At 30.3% G+C, this 22,876-nt stretch overlaps 2 protein-coding genes across 3 annotated transcripts in view; both read right to left on the reverse strand.

The window, feature by feature from the left end:
* Positions 1 to 1,277: 1,277 nt before the first annotated feature.
* On the reverse strand, positions 1,278 to 5,148 carry LOC123298063 (ubiquitin carboxyl-terminal hydrolase 1). The gene is made up of 2 exons (XM_044879961.1): positions 4,435 to 5,148; positions 1,278 to 3,314 (listed from the first exon to the last, which is right to left on the reverse strand). Exons 1-2 carry the CDS (start codon positions 5,034 to 5,036, stop codon positions 2,201 to 2,203), a joined length of 1,716 nt encoding a protein of 571 aa, XP_044735896.1. The 5' UTR covers positions 5,037 to 5,148; the 3' UTR covers positions 1,278 to 2,200.
* A 2,211-nt stretch (positions 5,149 to 7,359) lies between these two features.
* The window catches only part of LOC123297959 (aminopeptidase N-like), an 89,938-nt gene continuing 74,421 nt past the window's right edge, over positions 7,360 to 22,876 (reverse strand). For both annotated transcript variants that reach the window (XM_044879803.1, XM_044879811.1), the window contains exons 2-13: positions 14,897 to 15,308; positions 13,783 to 14,139; positions 13,074 to 13,232; positions 12,330 to 12,834; positions 11,674 to 12,093; positions 11,413 to 11,608; positions 10,806 to 11,071; positions 9,626 to 9,813; positions 9,395 to 9,562; positions 8,872 to 9,015; positions 8,230 to 8,311; positions 7,360 to 8,169 (exon numbers count right to left, since the gene is read on the reverse strand). In XM_044879803.1, the coding sequence (XP_044735738.1) occupies positions 8,002 to 8,169; positions 8,230 to 8,311; positions 8,872 to 9,015; positions 9,395 to 9,562; positions 9,626 to 9,813; positions 10,806 to 11,071; positions 11,413 to 11,608; positions 11,674 to 12,093; positions 12,330 to 12,834; positions 13,074 to 13,232; positions 13,783 to 14,139; positions 14,897 to 15,308 (3,065 nt within the window). In that variant the 3' untranslated portion in view covers positions 7,360 to 8,001. The remainder of the gene's footprint in view (positions 8,170 to 8,229; positions 8,312 to 8,871; positions 9,016 to 9,394; positions 9,563 to 9,625; positions 9,814 to 10,805; positions 11,072 to 11,412; positions 11,609 to 11,673; positions 12,094 to 12,329; positions 12,835 to 13,073; positions 13,233 to 13,782; positions 14,140 to 14,896; positions 15,309 to 22,876) is intronic.

Consider the following 22,876-nt stretch of genomic DNA (forward strand, 5'->3'; position numbering starts at 1 on the left):
ATTAAATTTATCTGTTGCTTGTGGCTGTAAATATGTCCCCTCCCTATCATTGGCAAACAGTACAAAATTACTAATTTTTTTCTGTCACTATATAACAGGGTGGGGCTGTAATATTTTCAGATCTGAAATGTTAAAATGATTTAAATTAACAATTATTCCCTTTTATTTATCAAAATTTTAGCCACAAACGTAATATTAATAAAATTAATATCTTTAATCGAAATGATTATTATTATTTTTCTTATCTGGAATGAATTAATTAATCTAACTGTTTTTGTAATTAATATATTTTTTTTAAGATTATAATTTTGATTGTTGAATACTAATGAATATACAGTTTTTTTTATATATTAATCGTATGCAGGACATTTTGCATGTATCGAATCGCCTTTATTTTTAAAAATTGTTAGCTTCTGTTCAATAATTTTATCGATGTTAACAACACTCATCAATCTATTGTAATTAACCTGCAATAACAATAGACAACAGATTTTGGAAATAACCAAGAGAAATTTTACAATAATTAAAAAATACATGTTTTTTTTATCCTAATAAGTCTTGAATACGTTTCCAGCGATTTCATTTATGTTTGCTAATTAAATGACTAGTTTTTTTTACGATTATTAAATTTTTGGTTAAAAAATATAAAATATTCTGAAGCTAACAATAATAAGAAGTTACACCAACAATTAATTATTAAGAATTACGTAATTATTGAGGGGAAATAACGAGCGCGTCAGGTTTAATTTTATTTGTTATAGGTCAATTTATTTAATCCAATTATTTTGAACTACCTTATGCTCAAATCTCCATAACATTCTTTTCCGATGGCTCCAAATAGCCGCAAAGGCTAGTCAAAAAAAAAAATTGCCTCTCATAAATAAAATTAACCATGTAACAATTTTTTTAATCGTTTTGCGATTACGTCATGACAATCAGCGCTGTGACCATTATTTACCTTTCAATAATCGCGTTATTTGACCCATTAAGGATCGTCATACCTGTAACAGACGTTTTCAAATGTTGTTTACCTTTCCTACTTTATAAACCGAAATAAAACTGTCCGAAAATACAATTTTAAACAAATTTTCTAAAACTAAGGGAAGTCAAAATCACTCTTGAAATAGGATTTAATTTGTAGTAATTATTTTCAAATAAATATTAATTGTTAATGTAATGCTGTTTCTAAAAATATAACCGAATCAAAAATAAAATTACTATAAATATGCTCAATTCAGTGTCTTAACCATTTTGATTCTGCTAAAATCTTTGAGCAACTATAAATTAAAGGCGATACACGATAAATCAGGTTAGTGGACTACACTTTTTGGTAACAGATTGCCACTTTTAATGATTATCATTTATTTAGAATTCAATTTATTTTCTTAGAAATATTGTTAGAAATTTTACTGCATACAAATTTTACGTCAGTTATGTGATGTCTATTTCGTGTTAATTACTCAACACTGACCATATTGTTTAAAATAATTTGATCTGTCCCGCAAAAAAAGTGGCGCACTTAAAAAATTATTTTTAAACTTTCTCGCAATTTCAAACAGGTATATCTTGGTGAAAAATTATTGGATGTGAATGAAATACATACATTCATTTCGTAATTTCTAGTTTTTGAACCAATATCTCAAACATTTTTATCATCCCTTAATATATTATGTGCTGGGCTGAAACTCTGAAAATTTATTTATAAATTTGATATGACCTTTAAAAACCTGCACGAAAATGAGTATGTTCAATCAAAAGCTTTCCTTGTACAAGCTTTTAACACCGAATTTTTCGCACACAAAGCAAAATAATGTCTGAATTGTCGCTCAAACGTAAAACGCATTTTTCGAGATGATTGACATAGCACCCCAAGTTCTACTCAACCGATTCCTTTGAAATTTGGTGAGAATATTCTTTATAAATCTCTCGGATGATAAAAATGTTTGAGATATTGATTCAAAAACTACAAATTATAAGCTATCGAATGATATATTTTTCATTCAAATCTAATCAGTCTCGGCGAGATATACCGAAAATTTTTTTAATTCGTCACTTTTAAGGCGAAACAGTTACCACGGACAGTAATAAGTTAGAAAAAGAGTAGCCACTTGCCAAATAATTATGACTTGCCCAAAAGCAATACTGTATTAGATAGAAAACATCCTATACATATTTTTTTGTTGAGTATATAAATAATGATTTAAACAGATGACCTAACATAAAACAGTAAATATGGTGTAGATGTCACTTTTTTATGATCAGCTAATTGTTGTTCAAATTCTTTCGATGTGAACGTACGTATAATTTCATCGTTACACTCCAACCACGTATGTATTGATGACATTTTAAAATCAATACAATTATTTTTAGTACCAGCCGTTTTAATCGAACAACATTGTAAACTACGACAAATACTATTCGACGATGTTGAACCACCACCAGTGGAAGCACTTGATGAATGATTTTTCATCAATATAATACCATCACCATTATTCTCACAATCACTGGATGATTTTGTTTTAAAAAATCGAGTTTGTTTTATTAAACGATTATTTGTTGATTTCTCATTATTTGTAATTGATGCGGATGTTGTAATCGGTAGCGCATAATCTAGATCACAATTTAAATAATCATTATAATTGGTTAAATCACGTACAAAAGACACATAATGACCTTCCGCCATTGTTGCACCTTTATGCATAATTATACTGAATAAGGTGTACATGTGAATATGATTACCATCACCTAATTGGCAACATTCATCACAGAAACATGGTATCTCTAACGGTGTTGGCATATAATAATTAATTTTCTCCGTACCATTTGCCGACGACATAAATCGTTTTAAATGAAATATTAATATACGTGGCAACTTTTGATAGCATACTTCCCGGCGTGCCTCATTATACCTAAAACATTTCTCACAATAATATTTATTTGCACCGGATAAATATTCACTGGTTACTGTTGCGTCTTTAAATATATTTTCAGCTGCATATCGATCACCTTCTTCGATATCGCCATTTATTGGAATGCATAAATCACAAAATACTTCTTTACGTTCTGTTACGGATTCACATTCTAAGCAACGTGTGCGTAATATGCTGACACCTTCGAAATCATCATCGATTAATTTACAACTTAATGATAGTTTTGTGAAGTCTAATGTTTCGGAATTGTTTGTGGTATCATCAGATAGATCACCTCCACTGCCGGTTGTATCTTTACCCAGTTGATTTTTACGTTTTTTCCATGAACGTACGCTCCATGTTTTTTCTTTTGAAGATGGTACTTTTTCTGATATACGAGAACATCTAATTGAAATAAAATAGATTTTAATTATAGGTATTAATTTAATTGATTAAGAGCTTTAACAAAATAATTTTGATCAATTTAACAATTACTAAAAATATGAGTTTGAGAATACATTTCACAAAAATATCGAATAGGTTATTCAGAGATTCTTTTAAAATCCTTTATAATATAGTCGCCGTGAAATAAACAAAAAATACTGGTAAAAATAATGGGGAGGCCACAAAGATTAGTTCTCTGATGATTTCTGAATTTCCAGTACAATTTGTCATACTTTTCCTTGATTTAAAAAAAAAAAAGCACAGATTAAACTCGCGATGAAGTTTTGCATCATGGTGGAATTTTTGTCCAAATAAACTTTTTTTTTTCATCATAAAATTTCAGCTCCTACTTATTATTGTCCCGATTTTTTATCTTTAGTAATCAGGATTCAAAAATCATAAAAATCTAGTTCATTTGACAATTAAATGAGTATTTTCCTAAAAATCGTTCTTCGAATGGAATTTTGTACGATATCTTATCCAATGAAAAATAATGTGATTTAATGAGCCAGTGACGTCAATATACCGCTTTAGTAACGCCACCGCACGGTGAATAGATAAAATAAAATGAAGAATGGTGAATGGTTTGTCTCTCCACTTGCTTTCACTATGGTAAAACGTAATTTTCCATTGAAACAAGCCGAAAAAAATGTGAATTTAGCGTGATTCCTATTGGTTCACCGTCTCAACGGATATAAATACGTCACAACCAATTACAAGTCGTTTTATTATTCAATAATATGATTATTTTTTATTAATAATTAATAAAACAAAAATGGAATTATTAATTAAAAAAAAAAAAAGTACTTAAATATGCTTTTGAATATATGAATTAGTGACAAAATAAAAAATTAACGCAACTGCTCTATACTTATAAATTGTTGTAGCTAGTTGAGCCCGACATTTAAACAATGAATAGACCTTTTTATTTTAAACCACGAATCTTTTTGTTTAAAACTGAGATATTTCCATTTCAAACATCGCTGATTTCCAAAATAAAAGCGAATCGTCATTTAAAATGAAAAGGTCTAAATAAACATTTTGACAATAATAATATGAAAGTAAATTTAAAATATCTTACGATAAATTCTCGCGATATTGAAGCTCCTTGATCTTTTTCGTCATCAGCTGGCACGTATCACCAATCGAACTCAGTAAACACATTAAAAACTCATGAGCATCTTGTTGCTGTGAGCCACTAAACGCTTTATGTTTATTAACAAATGCATGTTTAAATGCTCGTGGACCACATGGCTCAGAACTATCACGTACCTCCAGATTATGCATCGTTAAATACAAATCATGTAATTCATCAATAATAACTTGAAAATCGGGTTTGCTCGTTGCGGCATCATTATTACGTACATTACCCAACGATAACAAATCCTTGCTACTATTACTTCTCGAACTTGAACCAGTTAAACTTGGTATGTTACGTCCTAACGACGAACTCTTGTGTTTTGTTTGATATAAAATTGCATTCAGCTGATGTAAATCGGTAACTAGATGATGCACTTTACGTAAGAAACCGGGTGCATAGCGTAACGTATATAATACGCTATTTAAATAACATGTATTTACTAAATTACATAGTGATGCTCGTGTTATATGTTCATTATTTGTTGAATTATTTGTATTGTAATATAAGGACGATGCACCATTAGTTTGATGGCCGTTAAACATGTCAAAAAACTAACCTTAACCTAATCGAACTACTACTTAAATGTTCAAATAAAAGTATATAATAGAAGTTATTGTATGTTTTATGTATTATTTTCATTTAAATTTATTTATTGTTAACTACATTCATTCAAAATTATTTTATTCGATAATAATTATTAAGAAAATATATATTTTTTAATATTGATTTCTTAAAACACTGTCATGTATATTGTAATAATTGACTTTTTGAGTACGACATATAACTATTTTTTTAGGGTTTTTATTTTTGTTAAGTTTTTTGTATAAACTTTAAATGGATACCTACTTCCAATTTAAACTATAATCAGAATCTGATTATCTTGCAGGAAGTAAATAAAACAAGTGAAAACAAACAATTGACTGAGTAAATTGTTGAAATACCATGCATAAATAGTGTTTATTACTCCTCACGGGTAAACAGTGACGTTTACGAAAAAATGTTTTGAACAAAAGTTGTTTATTTTTTGATAAGGAACATTTTTTACATTTAAAGATTTGTTCTATCTCTAACGGTTTACAAGATGGGTCCTACGGACCCATAGGTCAAGCCCCAATTTACCTATGTTGCTCATTTACGAACTCGACCTAACTTTGTTGGTAGCATCAATATTTTTAAGCGTTACAAACTTGGGACTAAACTTAGTATACCTTGTATATTACATATACGCATGGTATAGAAGTGAAAATAATATGTAAACATTAAGTGCTCTCTTATCTTATAATTTTTTGATCAAGGGCCAGAGCTAAATTTTTTGAGCACTTAAGCAAACCAAACCGAAAAAAGGAAGAAGAAATACCTAAATAAGATAGAAGAGGAACCCCTCTTTCTGAATATGTAATGATTTTTGAATTTAGAATACTGAATTTCACCCGAAATTCAATCCATTTAGTATTTAGTATTTTCTGAGAAATTCTTTAACATGCCTACAATTATACTTACCAAATATATATGGTGTTATAGTGTAAAGAGCGGCGAATATAATTTTTGTCAGGAGCGACTAAATAGCTAGGTTAACTAAATAGCCTAGTTGTAGCAATATAACAACGAAAACGCTGGGTTTTACTGACTTTTTGGAGTCACAAACAGTTTAAAATTTCAAAACTACAGTTTGTTTAATTCCATTATCAATGTTAGTTCTAGCAACGATAGAAAATGAATTAGTAATTTCAAGCCTTTCAAAACTTCTATAGAAAGAAAACTATTACCAAGCTTTCTTATTCTCTAATTTGTTTATTGCAAAAGTAAAAAATGTGGGTAATAACATCCTTTTATGAATACAGTTATATCGGGAGTATTAAATATTACGCCATATTTGTAGTTCTACATTTTATTACATAAGCGGTAATGATGAAGGATAGGTGTGTGTCTTCTTTATGATGACGACCTTGAATTTATTAAAATCCAATTTTAAATTTATGTTAATATTTACTTAAAAAATAAATTACCAACAAAAAATTATTTAAATTTATTATAAAGTAAACCAAGCATGAAATTAAATTAAAATTTATATATGAATTAACTACTGAAGTCTTGAGGAAAAAGACGGGTAAGAATACACGTTATAGCGGTCTTTTCAAAAAAATGTCTAATATTTTTAAAACTTATTTTGATTATTATAAAATTTAATAATAGGGAATATTCATGTTACTTAAAATTAATTAATAAAAGTACAAATTCAGTAAGGGCATTTAAAAATTTCTAAAACGGAAATTCAAATTTTTATACGGACGTGACATCATAGTACGGACTTGTCAAATTTGTTAACATACTGTATGATATTAATTACTTACATTTTATATGGTATTTCATTAAATTATACTATTCTACTGCTTTTTATTAGAAAACTTATTAATAACGAGTGTAAATTCTGTGTTGTAAATTCATTTTTTTAAAGTGTCAATTATACATTGAACTGTTAAAAATTGACATATCGCGTACTTATACGTCATCAACAGAGAGCGCCAATAAACTGCGTTTAAATATCTCAAAATTATAATGTATTTTAAATATTTGTTTACACTTAAATACAACATTTTTAAGCAGTATTTATATTTTTTACTTTGTTATAACGGTGTAAACAATGAATTAAAAATATAAAAAAAATACATGAATATTCCCTATTGTTATCAAGAACTTTGAAGTTTATTTTTAACTTGAGGATAAATTAAGGAGAATATATGAAGGTCTAAATAAATTACATTGTTTACATAAATAAAAATTTTATTTTTTCATCATATTACTACGAAAATTTTCAATTTTTTTAAAATATAAAACAAACGAAAAACAAAAAAAAAAGTTGTTCAATTTAAAAATAACAAATCACTTAAAACAGTCTGGCACGTAAAAGATACAAGCTATTATTAATAAAAATTTCCGCATTTAATTTTCTTAAATAACTGCCGACATTGAAATAATCGAATCTACAAATGAGAAGTGTTTTACCTTCCATAATACCGCTTTACGAAAAAACGATTTTCCGTGTTTGTATGGACGATTTTAACTTTTTTCATAATACACTTTTTATTTATTTTCGGAAAAAACATTTCCGTTTTAAATGCAACTTGCCCTTGATAGCTTTGGGTACGGAATCTTACAATTAGTTTAATTAAATTATACAATTTTCTAATTGCCTAAGGGCTAGTTGACTCGAAAGTCGAAAAAGACTATTATTATCTAACTTGTTGGAATTTTTGTCTACGAAATGTGTTAAATAATGCTGAAGGAGAACTAGCTTTTTTTTTAATTAGCCAACTAGCTCTCAGGCTTCGAATTATCAATCGAAGTATTTGAAAGTGTTTTGTAAATCTCACAATAATTGTGCAACCCCTATTTGTACGCATAAAATAAAATAGGAACTGCATTTTCTTTTAAATAATAAAAAATATAATGCGATATCTATTTAAAAATATATCATTGATCAATTTGTTATCTAATTATTTAAATAAATTAAACGTAACGGCCCCATATTTCATTAAATTCTATTAACCAATCAGCAACATCTTGATAACTATTTTTCTTCCATTCAATATTTGCTAATACTTGATCTATCACATAATTTAAAGCCATTTCCGATGTATATAAATTATTTTCATGCTTCCGTTTGAAATGTAAAACCTAAAACAATTTTAGAATATTAGCAAATATTTTTATAAAGTTTTAAATTTTTTTGCATACCTCCTCCAATTGTGCTGGTGTATTCAAAAATGTGTGCGCGGATTTTACCATTTTTGTAACAGTGTTAAAAGCTTCTCCATAACTAAAAAATTAATTAAATTTTAAATCTTTTCGAGTAGTATAGTCGTAAATTTACAGTCGCCATTTTTAGTCAAAGTATTATAGAAACGATTTTTATCTCAAGTTCGTTAAGTCAATTAAAGGGAAAGTGGCTAATTATTACTCATTGTTAACAGATTTTACGGTGGTAATGAAATGCTGCAGCCAACTCCAACCGGAATCTCAACCAATAGGCTTAAAATGATAATCATTTCTTTGAAAGCACATCATGCTTTAATGCATTTCAAAAATTTGGATTATTATATTGAAGATAAAGAACGCTCTGGTGTACTGGAAATGTTCAGACATGAAAAAGGTCACTCCACTGGCAAAAAGTAAAAATTAGAACGATTTCATTCACAAAAGGCGAAAAAAAAATCGTGTGAATTTATTAGCGTTTCGCAAAATCTGAGAGCCGGAGATAACTTAGCACCAGTTTTGGACGTAGAAAATACTTCTCTACATTCCATTTTATTAATAGCTGTGAAATTTTCCGACAAAAGTAAAAGGATTCTTGGCATAAATAAATGAATCTGTACTTACTATGCATTAACTTGATCCCACTGATTACGTAGGAAATTAAGTGCTAATTCAGCACCATAAATATTATTGGCAATAGCTTCGAAAACTGTGGCTCCATCTTGTTTTCGAATTGGGCTATTTTCACTAATTGTCATATTTAAATACCTGCAACAAATAAAAATAAGATTAGTTGTTGAAAATAGGTCTTAATTTCCAATTTCCAAGTTTTCGTTTTTCATTTTCTGTTTTTCGCTTGGGTTATCACAAACTAATCAGGTATCGCTAATTTCTTGGAATATGATCAATTGACAGTTTCCATAGACTGCGACGTTCCCCCCCTCTATTGTCCCCCTAAAATCCTCCAATTTTTGATTTTATAAAACAATTTTGAAAAAAAATCTGACGTGATAGACGTTTTTTAAGATGTTATCCAATTTTTGTGGGAACAAAATAAATCCTATGCATTTTTGTTGTTGTAGAGACCTGTGTTATATGAGCAGAATTGAATTTTTAGAATTTTGAGAAGATTTTTGAATAGAGTTACCTGGCTAACAACCAATGCGTTGATGAACATCCTAATGATTGTAATATGACTACTTTGTCCGATGCTGAATCCGATTTCATATAATGATCAAACAGGAAATTCCATTCTCGTTCGCCACCCTCTCGAACCGATGTACAATAAACAACATATTTTAAATTTGGTTTAACCCTAAACGAAAAAAAAGTTCCATTAATTTCTATACAAGAGTTGTCATTTTATTTCGATACTTACGTAGTTCTTGGATCAATCATCCATTCTCTAAATAAATATTGGGCACGGTTTGTACAATGTTCGTATCCCATTTGACATGCTAATGATAAAATTTGTGCTCGATGTAATTTAATTATATGTGGATCTTCCGGTTTTTCATCAAAATCAAATCGTGAGTATGTGCCTTGTACAATTGTATGTATAAATGTCTAAAAGAAAATCGTGAAATATTAATTTTCATTTAAAAAAATAACGACGAGGATGACAAAAAAATAGCCAACTTCAGAAAATGTTCTTCACTTCACATCTCATGTTTAGAGGAAGGTCTTTTCAAACATAGCAATTGTCAAAGGAATTTTAAATAAACTGCATTTAGAAATTCATGTGTAGATAAGTTGTCTCTATCGAATACTTCTACGAACCCTTGTTATTATACACGTCATTTAGAAGTTCTAATGAAATTCTCCAAGAGTATTTCGTGCGACAGGAATTATTTAGAACGAAAAACCATAATTTTGACGGATTAATCTCAAGATTTCAATCGAGCTTAGTCTATGAATGCTTTTAGGAACTGAATCGCTTGACACTGAATAACATAGTCAGACTGATCTAGGTACCGGACCATTCTGGCTTTAAAGGAAGTTTAGAAGCGGACTTGTTGGCATGAGAGGGCTCGTCTCAAACGCCCCATTCACCCGAGCCTGTAATTCCTACAGCAAGATGCTCCGTAATTTATCGAATCAAGGAATGGCTACAATAAGCCCATCTTGATTACTTGGACTTTATGTATAACTACAGTTAGACCATTCGACTGCGCTCGCCTGAATTTCATTAGGACACAGTTGAAAAGGATGGTGGGACCCTTGGCAGGACACTGTCGATTAAAATACCACCTTTATAACATGGGGATCTCTGTTGATATTACTTTTAGGGAGGGCCTGTATGGATGACAACTCACCCCTATATGTTTCAGGATGTCGGGTTTAGAATGTTTGAGTCCGAAACCTTGGATTCATCAACCCTGGGAGAAATCCGACGGAGAAGCTGTGAACTTTCTGTGTGGCTAAATTGTGAACAAAAGGAGGGTAGTGACGGAATATGAAGTGAAGGTTATAACACAACAATCCTTTGTAAATTGAACTTGTTCAAGCGAAGCGGGTAGTTCACACCTAGTAGTTAATTAATAAAAATAATGATTTACCTGGAAATTGCCAAACGATGGACTAAATGCAAGCATATTGTATAAATAGTTTAATTGGTCAATGACTGTTTTCCATCCAAGATAACTAAATTGAGTTTTTGGTATTTGTTTTAACATATCCAAAGCAATACTATAATTTAATTGATTAGCTCGCGCAATACTCATTGAGTCATCGATAAACTGTACACGTGTTATTTCTGGGAAATTAACAAATCGTTGTGTTAACATTTCCCAATTGGCTTGATCGTAATTTACTCGGTAGAACCCTGTAAAAGGACAAAAAGTGTGGTTATATATTTATTAATTTGCCCAAGTCCAAGAACATATGTATTAAGGGCGTAAAACTAGAGAGAGGGTAGCAGGAAAAATGTCGCCTATCTGCAGGAGGTATAGTCGTCCCGATCGTTGCGTACTTGGTACTGCGCATTAGGCTGTCTTTCGTTTTCAATTTTTTGTCTTTTTCCATCAATTTAAAGTGGTTGAAAACATGTTATCAATCACTTAGACAGCCTGATGCGCAGTACAAAGTACGCAACGACCGATTACTAGAATAGGAATTTCATGTCCTAATTTATGTTCTTGTCCAAGTGATTATATTAAAACTTACCAACAGTTTGAATATTAAGAACCACCCAACCGTCCTTTGGTAAATTTTCAATCATTTCTTCTTTCTTAGTCATCCATAATCTGGTTCGTGTATCATTAAATTCAGGTTTAGTTTGGGTTGTGTATGTAACTGGAATGTACCATAATGTCTTTTCTTCATTATCAGTTTGGGGAGATTCAGTTATTAAGAATCTTTTCTGAAAATGTCCTCGAATGTAAGAATTTTATGGATAACGAATTGACATTCTCTATTATTACTTACTTGAGTAATAATAGCAGTATCATTTTCATAATCACGTTTAACTGTAATTATAGGGAATCCAGCTTTTAATGTCCATGAATCCATAATAGTTTTAACTGTTACACCTTTAGGCAATGTATTTTCTTCGCTATGGTCGTGTAATGCTCTCCACAAATCATCTTGTTTTCCATTGCTGTAACTGTATTCGTGTAAATAATATTTTAAACCATTACGGAAAGCGCTTTCGCCTAAGAACTGTGACATCATACGAATAATTGCTGCACCTTTGCTATACGATATCGGGTCAAATATTTGACGAATATCTGTTGGATTATTTACGGGTACTGAAATCGGATGTGATGATTTCGTTTGGTCTAAGCCGAATGCTTTGAAAGTTACTTCTAAAACAAATTGGTCTGCCATTTGCCATGTTTTTTCAATCTAAAAAAATAAGCAAAAACATTTGAAAATATTTGATTCGGTGCATAAATGCTTTTTCTTGTGGAAATTTTAAATGTTTGGACATGGGATAAAGGAAACTTCTATTTATCACCTAGAATTGCTTTCTAGGTCCTCCCCTAGATCCGAGGTTGTTCCTTCATTAACCAATAATGTCAAAAAACATTGTACCCAAGGACTAAATGCGATATAGATATAAAATAAATTTAATTTCTTACTTGATGAACACCCAAATACGCAGAAAAGTCAGCAAAACCTTCTTTTAACCATAAATCTTCCCACCTTGCTGGTGTTACCAAATTTCCAAACCATTGATGGCCCAACTCATGCGCAATTGTTGTTGCTGTACTTTGTAATGATCTTGCTGTTGATACAGTTTCATTAAATAATAACACAGACTCTCTAAATGTAATCAAACCCCAATTTTCCATTGCCGAAAATCCAAAATCTGGTATAGCGACTAAATCTTGTTTTGGTAACGGGAATGGTATACCAAAATATGTTTCAAAAAATGATAACAATTGTGGTGTGATAATTTGTGCGTACATTGTGCTATTTGTAACACTTTCACGTGACCAATAGGAAATATTCACTTTTTGATTAGGTGCGTCAGGTGTTATTTTTGTGGCTGCTTTTAAATCAGATACAACAAATCCCACTAAATATGTGGACATTACTGGTGTTTCTTCGTAATGATCCCATACCCAGTTTTCTTGTGATGGTCTAAAAATTTATTTACATTTTAAAAATTAATTAATTAAAAGAAAGGTCGAAAAGGTCAAATATCCAAAGTGACATTCACCGGATGGTAAATTCGTGTTACCCAATTTGCCTACAGCAATGATTTCAGTAATTATTAACATTTCGATTTAAAATAAAAGATGGCTTTTTTCCAATTAGATGGCATGTTGCAAGAAGTTCATTGTCGCTTGTCATTAAAGAAAATATAATAATTTACTTACATTTGTTGTGTTTTTCGTAATGGCATATTACTTAAAGATGTGTGACGTGTTGAATCACGTGCTATACTAATTTTAAATGTTGATTTAAAACTTGGCTCGTCAAAGCAAGGAAATGCACGCCGTGCGTCTGTCGGTGAAAATTGTGTACTTGCCATCCATCTAAAAATTAAAATATAATTTAAATTATACATAAACTACTTCAAATTAAAAGTCTGCGAGAAGGATGCTGTACCAGATTCGTATAAGAATTTATGTGACATGTTAGTTTTTATGTTTGATAACAATTATTTTAGAGCACTAATGGCGTGCCTTGCAAAATGGTTCATCTTGTGTTTCTGCTACTTGGATTTAAAACAACGTATGCTGGAGGCTTTACAATTACATCAAGCTAAAGCAACTAGTTTGCCTTTGTTTAAATGTCAATGTTTTTTTGTGATTCTCCAGAGCCACAAAAAAGCAGAGCAAAGTTATCGACCCAGGAAATGGTAATTTGGAAAGTTGTTATCTTTTTTGTGTGTGTTTTCATTATGGGGGAAAGTAAGCCGTAAAAGTACTGTCGGAAGCTAAGAGTATAGAATACCTTCGAGAAAACGCTTAGACAAATAACTGCCAACAAGAAGGCATTATTTATCTTGTGAGAATTATTATTCTGTCATTTTCCTCTCTTAGAAATGTATAGTTTTGTACAAACACTATGCTAAGAACTTACCTCTTTTCTTCAGTTTCTGGATCAATATACGAACTCCGATAAAATCCTTGTAATAAATCATTTAAATTTGAACGAAATCGTATATTTAAGGTATAATTTCTCGTGGTAATTAATTTCTCTTTTGTAATAACAATATATTGCTGTGTATCTTTATCATACAAGTGATCACGTATTTCAATATTATTACATTCAGTTTGCTTATAATCAAATTGACATAAATTTACGCTACGTTCATCAATTAATATATCATTAACATTTAATGTGATGTTATATGAATTTTTTAAACATGTTAATTTTATTGAGACATCACCATCCGTTGTAAAATTGCCTTCTGTTATGAATGGCGTTAGTTGAATTCTGGAAAAAAAGAAAATATTAATAAATTAAAAACTATCCAATTGTGTCAATATTGTGGAAATTTTTAATGTTTTCAAAAACTCAGTATTTAGACGGAAAGTACTTCTAAAATTAATTTATGTTTATTTTCGGTTAGACCTTCACAGTGAATTTAAGGAAGGGACCCAGTGGGAAAAATCTCTAGGGGCCTTGAAACTATGGTTTCAGCCCCCCTCCAATCGAATTTTGCGCTCTACTCTTTAGTTTTTATCAAAGATAATATAATTCAATTAATCTATGTAGGTCCAATGGTAAACTTGACAAAATGCTATTAAAAAATCAAAAATATGCAAAAAATTAGCCGAAAAAGATGCCACAAATTTGTTTTGGTAAGTGTAAGAGATCCGGATATATAGCGTTGGCTACGGTGATTTCAGTCTCAAGTCAGCAAGACCATTGTTTTTCGTAAACGGCTATGGCAAAAAATAGCAAATAATTAGCAAAAAATATGGTGTAAATTTTATTACGACCCTATGACTTGGCTACGCTAACTTCATAAACATATGGGGTTAATATGTAATATAAGAAAGCCAGTTTATTGCCCAAAGCAAAATTGCCAGTTCTGGTTATTGATGTCAAATGTTTTCCTCTGCACTTAAGCCTTTCGCTTCCCGCTATAAATTACATTTCAGATAAGTTATGATTTATATAGAGACAAAAATATAATATATCACCTAGTAAAAATATTAAATACAAAATAATTTCATAATTAATATACCTGTAGTGCGTTGGTTTCATATGCGTAGGTAAACGATAATTAACATTCTTCTTTGGTTTTTTATTATTAACAGGTAGTGATGCATCTATATTTAATAATGCACTTTTTAATAACTTATCATTATCTTTACTGTAGGCTGCAGCCGCTCCTGACGACGATGATGATGCGGGTGAATTACCATTATGATGGTATCCATTATGATGTCCATTCTCTTCATGATTTGCAGTTGTAGCATTAGCCTCAACAAAATGTATTGTTAAGAAATAGGTACCAATCACTGCCGCAATTAATAATAGTAAAAATGTTGATGCCATTAGCAAAATTGCTAATTTTGTTACTATTATTTCACCTTTTGATGATTTATTTACAATTAAATAATGTTTTTGTTTGTTTTCTTCGGAGGTTAATACTCCTGTGAACAAAGAAATAATTTTAATTAATTTTTTTATGCTTTGAATAACCAGTCTTGGCATTTATTACTTAGTATTTATTACCACAGTCTAAAAGTACTACTTGATTGAAATTAAAAATTTAATCTAAAAGAATATTTTTAAAATTCAGATGGTGTTGGAGAATACAGTTGTGACTATGGAGTGAATATTACCATATACCTACTTGATTCATTCGGTAAAGATGTTAATCAGACGGGGCTTTGTGACCTCCAATAGAAATGTTTTGCATAAAATAATAATATGTTATTTTGAGCGTTGAATGTCACAGGTCGACCATTGGATTGGGATAATCCTTATTCGACTTTTAAAAGTGATTAAAAAGATATGCCTGTTGTTATGAGGTTAAAAAAAACTTGTTTCTGTGATTTTTTTGTTTTGGGTTTATACGCCGGTAAAATCTTACAAAAAAGCAACTAAAATCACAAAACGTGATGTAAACCTGATTTTTTGATATGTCTATGTTTTTGCAAGCAAAATAAAGTTGTGCAAGCTGCGTAATCCATGATCCGTTTTTGCAGTTCAATTCAAAAACTTTGAGCTTTTGACATTAGTTGCTACTATCATTTTGCTTATGTTAAATCGCTAGAGATAGAAATCATCAAACAAAATTTTAAATGTAAAAAATGTTTCTTCATCATTGTTTTATCGTGAGAGAGCAAATTAGGGCAACTTTGGTGTTCATTTTCTCCAAAAATATAAAAGCCAAGGAGATAAAAATTTGTAGATAAACAAATTTTCAAAATTTTCGAAAGCAGTAAAGACTATGCACAGCTGCTTTTTTTTGGTATGTTATTTGGATCTTTCATTGAATGGATTCCTCAGGGGAGTGAAAACCACGTTTTGCAAGCAAAAAAAGTTGCTACCTGCGTATTAGGTGAAAATCTGAAATAAGTCCGAAAATTTGTAGCACAATTTTTGTTGCTTGGAAAACGTATTTTCACAATTCTGTAAGTGGTTCAAAAATATTTTCTGTGACTAAATCGTTTAGTCATGCAAAGACGCTTTCCCGAAGAATCTACATAGTGACTAGATCAACATGAATAATATGCGTTTATTTTCTGAATGCGTTCCTGTATTTTAAAGTTTACAATAGTATACGAATTTATGTATTATTAGTTTATTTCTTCTAAAAATTATTGCACGTAGGTTGACTAATTTATGTATATTATACACTATGCGTATCATTATAAAAGCAAATATGTACGTTTTTATGTTAGATCATACATAATAGTAATTCATTTCGATTTCTAAACAATTTGACATTATTTATTATAGACTGAGAGATGAGGATAAATCTAAATAAATAATAAATAATACTTCTGAGGCTACTATAAAGTGTCAAATATAACCCTTCTCTAAAATACTATAAATATTTTGGTATTGAATCTTCAGTACCTGGATGACCGAGCTTTGCTCGTTAGTATTTTTGGTAAATCATGTTGCTAGGAAATTATATTTAGTAGAAATTATATCTAGCGAGATCGATTTTTCGCCTCCGATAGGAGGAAAATCGTTGGAGCCGTTTCCGAGATGAAATGACGTTATCTAAAAATGAAACCTATCTAGATCGATTTTTCGCCCCAAAAACCTCCTGCATACTAAATTTTATGAAAATCATTGGATCCGTTTCCGAGATTCCAAATCGCCGAAAATTGTGTGTTACTTCAAAAGATTTTATTATTATTCCAATTCTTTAGTCACCTGTCAGTCACTATGTCCATCAGTTTCCTCTGCTCGAGCATATTTTCACAGTTAATAAATGCGTAAAGATGGTCTAAAAATTTCCACCATGTCTTGCTTGTACAGTCTTTAACATTTCAAGCTAAAGTTAAACTGCGGAGATATAAATGAAACGAATTTTACTACACTACAACGAAGTTAAGTTGTTTTTCATAGGTAAAGTTTAAGTGGCTGTCCTGAGGTGGGATACATTTAGACTATAGGGCCCGTTGTGATACCGGAAAAGGTTGACCCCCCACTATTCGATGAGCCATTTGGAGCTTTTTAACAACACCAAGGTGCTTTGACGCACTTCAACGGACTTCAGGCCAAAAACGTCGTAAAAAAAGGCTAACTCAAGTGAGTGCATTTTTTCATTGCAAGTGCTGGACATCGGCAGAGAAGATGTGACATCGTTCCCTCCCTCTCCCCATTGTGACAGGTCCAATCATTCAACGTGCCTGCCGCCAAGATAGTGTCCTGTAATAGCCACAACGTTTTGGATTATAGAGACCCTCTGAAACGAGATGAGATCTGCGAAACGCCTACGATTGTACTGCCACCATATCTACCTTGCAGTACCACAAGTGTGTTCATCCATCCATCTAAGATTGGCCTTTCTTAAGATTTCCCCACTCAGGAACAATGCAGTTCGCAAAGACAGTTCCCGGCTTCGCGATTCCCTGGAATGTCTCTGTTCTCGCTACCCATATTAGATTTACATGCATTTGTTCCACCAGTTCATTTAAGGACGTTCAGCAGTCCTGTCCTACCTTTGAGTTTTTCTTAGATATTGATCTAAATGTTTTTTATGCCTACCAAGATGTGACATCATATTATAAGTATCATATTATATTGATCTAAATTTTAAGACTCCAGGCAAAGTATAAACTGCACACCCCTACAACTTTGTTTATCTTTTATTCGATATTATAAAATATTAACAACTTGGGTTGAACGACTGTCTATGTAAAATGTAAATGTTAAAAAAAATTATTTTTTCAAAGGATGTGGGTTTATATTCGACAGCTTGTTTATCCAGCTTTTGTAGTAAATCAAAATATAGTTATTAGGTATATTTTATGTAGAAAAAATATATATAAATACATATTCATTATATGTAACTATTAAAAAGATCATTAACCTTTTTCCTTATTACAAGTTTTAAGTAATTTTAATAGTTGTTATTTTAATTTTATAAATATATAGAATAAAATTATTTAATTTGCTACAAATTTATAATGCAGTTATTTTCGTAGAAAATGGCAATCTAGAAATGAATGTTTATAGAATGCAGTTTTATAGGTACAGTAAAACTTCTAGCATTTAAACATTAACTAGATTTGCTTTAATTAGTGTTTTTTTTTAAATAATCAAGTCATGGGATACCCGCTGGTGTAAAAATTAAACTAAAAAATAACCAGACAGCACGCTATTGTACGTTAATTTATTTACTGCGTGTTATTTATTATTTACATTTCTATTTAACAACCGTTTAGAGTATGAGAGGTTAAAATGCAATATGCAGCAGTCAATCAAATATAGTTTGTTTTCAGATCTTCAAATTATTAGATTGCTTATGCTGACCATTTTGTGATAAATACTAAGAGCTTAAAAAAAGGAATTCTCAAATGAGGAGCTCGAATAGTTATCAATCCAATTATGTGACAACTCTTTTGATTATTTCTCTCGATATTCTGGCTTTCTGTTGTGAGGTACAAGCCTTTTATCATCAATTACACGGGTCGAATTTTTTTGTATGCAAGCTTATTTTTGTGTCAAGCTTTTGTATGCAAGTTTACTTTCTGGTAATTTTTGACGTGCTGTATCCAAATTTGAAGTAAAAATTATACACAGAAAAATGCGAAAAGGGTTGTGAAAGAGAACAACGGGGACTTTCTGAAGTTATAAATTGTTTCGTGTCGAAAAATTACTTCCCGAAGTAACATGATTTCGAATACGGGGAAAAATATTAGTTTGTGTAGTAGAAGTCCGGAAATGTGCTTTCCCTACGAAATGCACACGCTATTTTTGATAATTGTTAAACAATAGCTACTTTCAAGTAGCGTTTTGACGCCATGAAACTTGTTTTAAATGGTTACTGGTAAATTAAATTAATAATAGAATTGTTTGGGAAAATAACTTTTCCGGTCTACGACGGAAAATTTATTTTCTCGGATTGTTATTTGTTTCATTACCCGATAATCATTTAAAATACCAAAAAATCAGGTTTTCTGGCGTCAAAACGCTACATGCTACAACGAAATTTCCTATTGTTTAACAATTTCAGAAAAAGGACATTTTGTTGTTTATGATGGAATTTCTAGAGCAATTTTGAGCTTCAGATTAGGATTCAGCTCGCTAAAAAGGAACTGTCTACCACGCCCATCTTAAAAATACATTGAATTCTGTGAACTATATTCCTGAAAATATTGGCAGATCTTAATTGACAATTTTATTCCATTAATTTCTCAAAACATGACCGAATTAAGCTTTAGTTTTTATTATTTGTGAGAAAATGGGAAACTAAATGAAAATATAATGTAATAGAATCTTAGAATTCATCCTGTTATTCTTTTAAAGAGTTATATGTATTATTTATATTGTGGTTTCATTGTAGTTTTAAAAAGTATCACATCATTTTTAATAAATAGCAAAACAAATTTATTTTGAGATATTATTGTGTCTGTCCATTAGTGTGTCGTCTGTGACTCAGACACGTATATGCAATTCGCCAAGTGCGTGTTAAATACGCATAAGATAAAATTCCGTAGTAATTTATACACGAACCGTCAATTTCAATATCAAGGCTTTCAATTATACAAAACAAGTGAAATTATGCATTTTTTTGAGATGACAGTCTAAGATCTATTTACAGAATGCTTTTGGTATTTTTTTCATAAAATGATGGAATAAATATTATTTTTCGCATTTTCTATCCAACGCTGAGTCTCAAGGATAACCTTCCACATGGAAAATTACGAGAGAATGTTATTTATATCATTTTTGATAGACATTTCAATTGAGGGGAGTGTCGACTATAATTAATTAATTAGAATAATACAAATTTTTCATGTATGATAATCCATCCTTGGAAAAAAAAAAACTTTTCAACTACTGTATGCAAAATGTGTACTAAAAGGTGAAATTTGCTTTCAAAGACAATATCAAAGCCTTCTCCGAAAGGTATTGCATTCAAAAATTATCCATACGAGTGTTTTATCGATTTCGGTCCTCCGAACGAATGAAGAAATATAAAAACGAATTGATAGGTAAAACTATAAAGTCTAGTGAACCTATAAAAATATTTGTCTATAAAAACAAGCCTCTCCAAAAAAGATATACTGTTTTCAATGCAAGTTTTGTAGCAAAAAATTCGGTTTTGGGATTTTAACCGAAATGTCCGTTTTGGAAACAATTTGGAAATCTTAATTTTATTTTGACTAGTTTTAGCCTGGATGCGATGCCTGAATATGTAGTTTTTTTACAAGACAGTCATGTGATGTCCCATTAAATTTTATAACATTTTTAAAGGATAGTTGCTCGCGACTGGTTCTTATAGTGTATATATTGTTTTTAAGACCAACTTTTTCCTAATTATTTAAGATATCTTCATATTGGTGGAAGCGCGGATAAATGTATTATAAAATATTTTTTTATCTAGAGTTTCACAGAAAATATTTTGTCTCGATCTAGTAATAATTTGTCTCGTATCGCCTCGGTTTCGTAGGCCTTTGTCCTAAAATTTTGAAAAAATATAGGATTTAAATGTACAAATGGAAATAAAGAAAAACAATACGTGGTGACGTCATAACTTGCGACTGCCATTGAAATTACATACCAAAAGTTGTTTTACAAGAAAAAGATAGATAAAATTATTTAATTGCTCTTTTCTTTCATGTTTATCAATCAATTTTAATTTTTATTTCAGATCGATTGTCATGTAAGTATTTTCGCATATTTTTAAATTTTAACGAAAGGTACATTGAAATCGACATCAGGACAAAGATCAATTTTAATTTATTTCGGTATATAAACAAAAATCATTGAGTCTCGACAACGGTATTGTCTTGAACGATATAGTCTCGACTTCGACAATTTGGTCTTGGCTTTCATGTCATGTACATAAAAATGATTGTATCCAATACTTCTACCATAATCGTACTAATGGCATTGAATTTGTCATACGCAGCATAATTTTCAGTTTTTACTTGTTAATGAAAATCTATACAACGGCTTAACTTAGGTTATCAGCTTTTTTGAGGGAAGGGAAGTCTCTTCAATCAATGTCAACGCTTGTTAATTGAATTTTGACACCTGTTTCAATTCGTGAAAAATAAATCCTCATACCCTTACTAAATTACGGAACCCTAAAAATTCAGTCACTCCCAAGAAATTCGTGATTCTGTATATAAACAATTTTATTAATAATATATCATATTGTATGGTACGCGTCTAATGATATAATATAACCGGTTTAGGGCTCAATATATAATATAATGGATTATATATTGAATATAAAATTAGCGGAGAATCTTATAATATAATACAACAACAAAAAAATGATCGATAATAACTATAAACGATTGTCATATATGGATAAAGAAATCTTATATGGGTAAAAATAATTTTATTTTGTATTGATAATATTATAAGTAGGTTTGTCTTGAGGTGTTTTTTTATTTTATTTTATCTTATTTCAAGTTTTTAGTTTCTTTTACAGAGAAAAAAGAATAATAAATCTTCGATGTGGAAAAATATCTTATTGGTATTGTATGTCACAAAGGTATTTCTTATTGTCATCATGTAGGTCGTTAAAAAAATTAGATATTTTTAGTTGAATTCCTCCCTTCACTCATCTGTCTAATAAAAAGAATGGTTTTGTCACACCAAAAATAAATTTTTTGAAATGTTATTTGATACATTTATAATTTATTTATAATAGTTTGGTTTAGTAGAAGCTTCAAAAGCGTGGGTAATATATGTTCATATGATAACTAAAGGTTTAAATTACATTTCGATTTATTTAAATCAATCTCGGCAATATTCCGGGAATGAAAAGGCGTTATGGAGGTGTTTTCATTGCCCATATGATATTTATGAGTGCTAATATTTTTTGTTTAGTACCAGCCATGTGTAAGAGAGATAAAAAGCATATAAAGCTCACAAATGGGAAGTTGTCAGTTTGAACTGTGGTAGATTATGCTGTACTGACTAGTAATATTTCTGCACTATAATGACTCTAATGTTGGGGTAGTTCTCATTCTAAATCTTAATAGGGGACAAGGGTTTTTACAGAGCACCTTATTTATGCATATTTTTAAACTTATTGTACATTATTAAGCATTATTCTAACAATATTCTACTACATTTTCATAAAAAATATTGAAAATTCAGCCAGTGAGAACCAAGTCATCTCAACGGACTTTAACTCGGCAAGTTTTGGTCTTAATGGCTTCAATGAGAATATTTCTTATAAGTTGTAGTATCAGAAAAAAAAAATCGATTTTATACCCTTGTCTCCCCTTAAGAAAGGCCAATCTTAGATATTGCAAAACAGATATATTCGGAGTACAATCAATCATTCTAGAAACGGTGAAAAACCTTCCTTTTGTTTAATAAATACATAATACTTTTTTAACCAAATATTTCAATTTTATTGAATTCCTAAGAAAAGTGATTTTACATGGAGTCGAAAAGTATCAAAACAAAACTGATAATAAAAAAAAACCTTTTGAGAATATTCGAACGAGTAATAAAATTAAAATACAGGAATAATTCAATTATTTTCCACATCAAAACTCCTTTG

The sequence above is a fragment of the Chrysoperla carnea genome, chromosome 1, assembly GCF_905475395.1.
Source record: "Chrysoperla carnea chromosome 1, inChrCarn1.1, whole genome shotgun sequence".
Classification (NCBI taxonomy): domain Eukaryota; kingdom Metazoa; phylum Arthropoda; class Insecta; order Neuroptera; family Chrysopidae; genus Chrysoperla; species Chrysoperla carnea.

Coding starts and splice junctions, on each gene's coding strand:
- LOC123298063 (XM_044879961.1), bottom strand. CDS start 5,036: ATGTTTAACGGCCATCAAACTAATGGTGCATCGTCCTTATATTACAAT. Junction 3,315..4,434: donor CAATATCGCGAGAATTTATC/GTAAGATATTTT, acceptor TATTTCAATTAG/ATGTTCTCGTATATCAGAAA.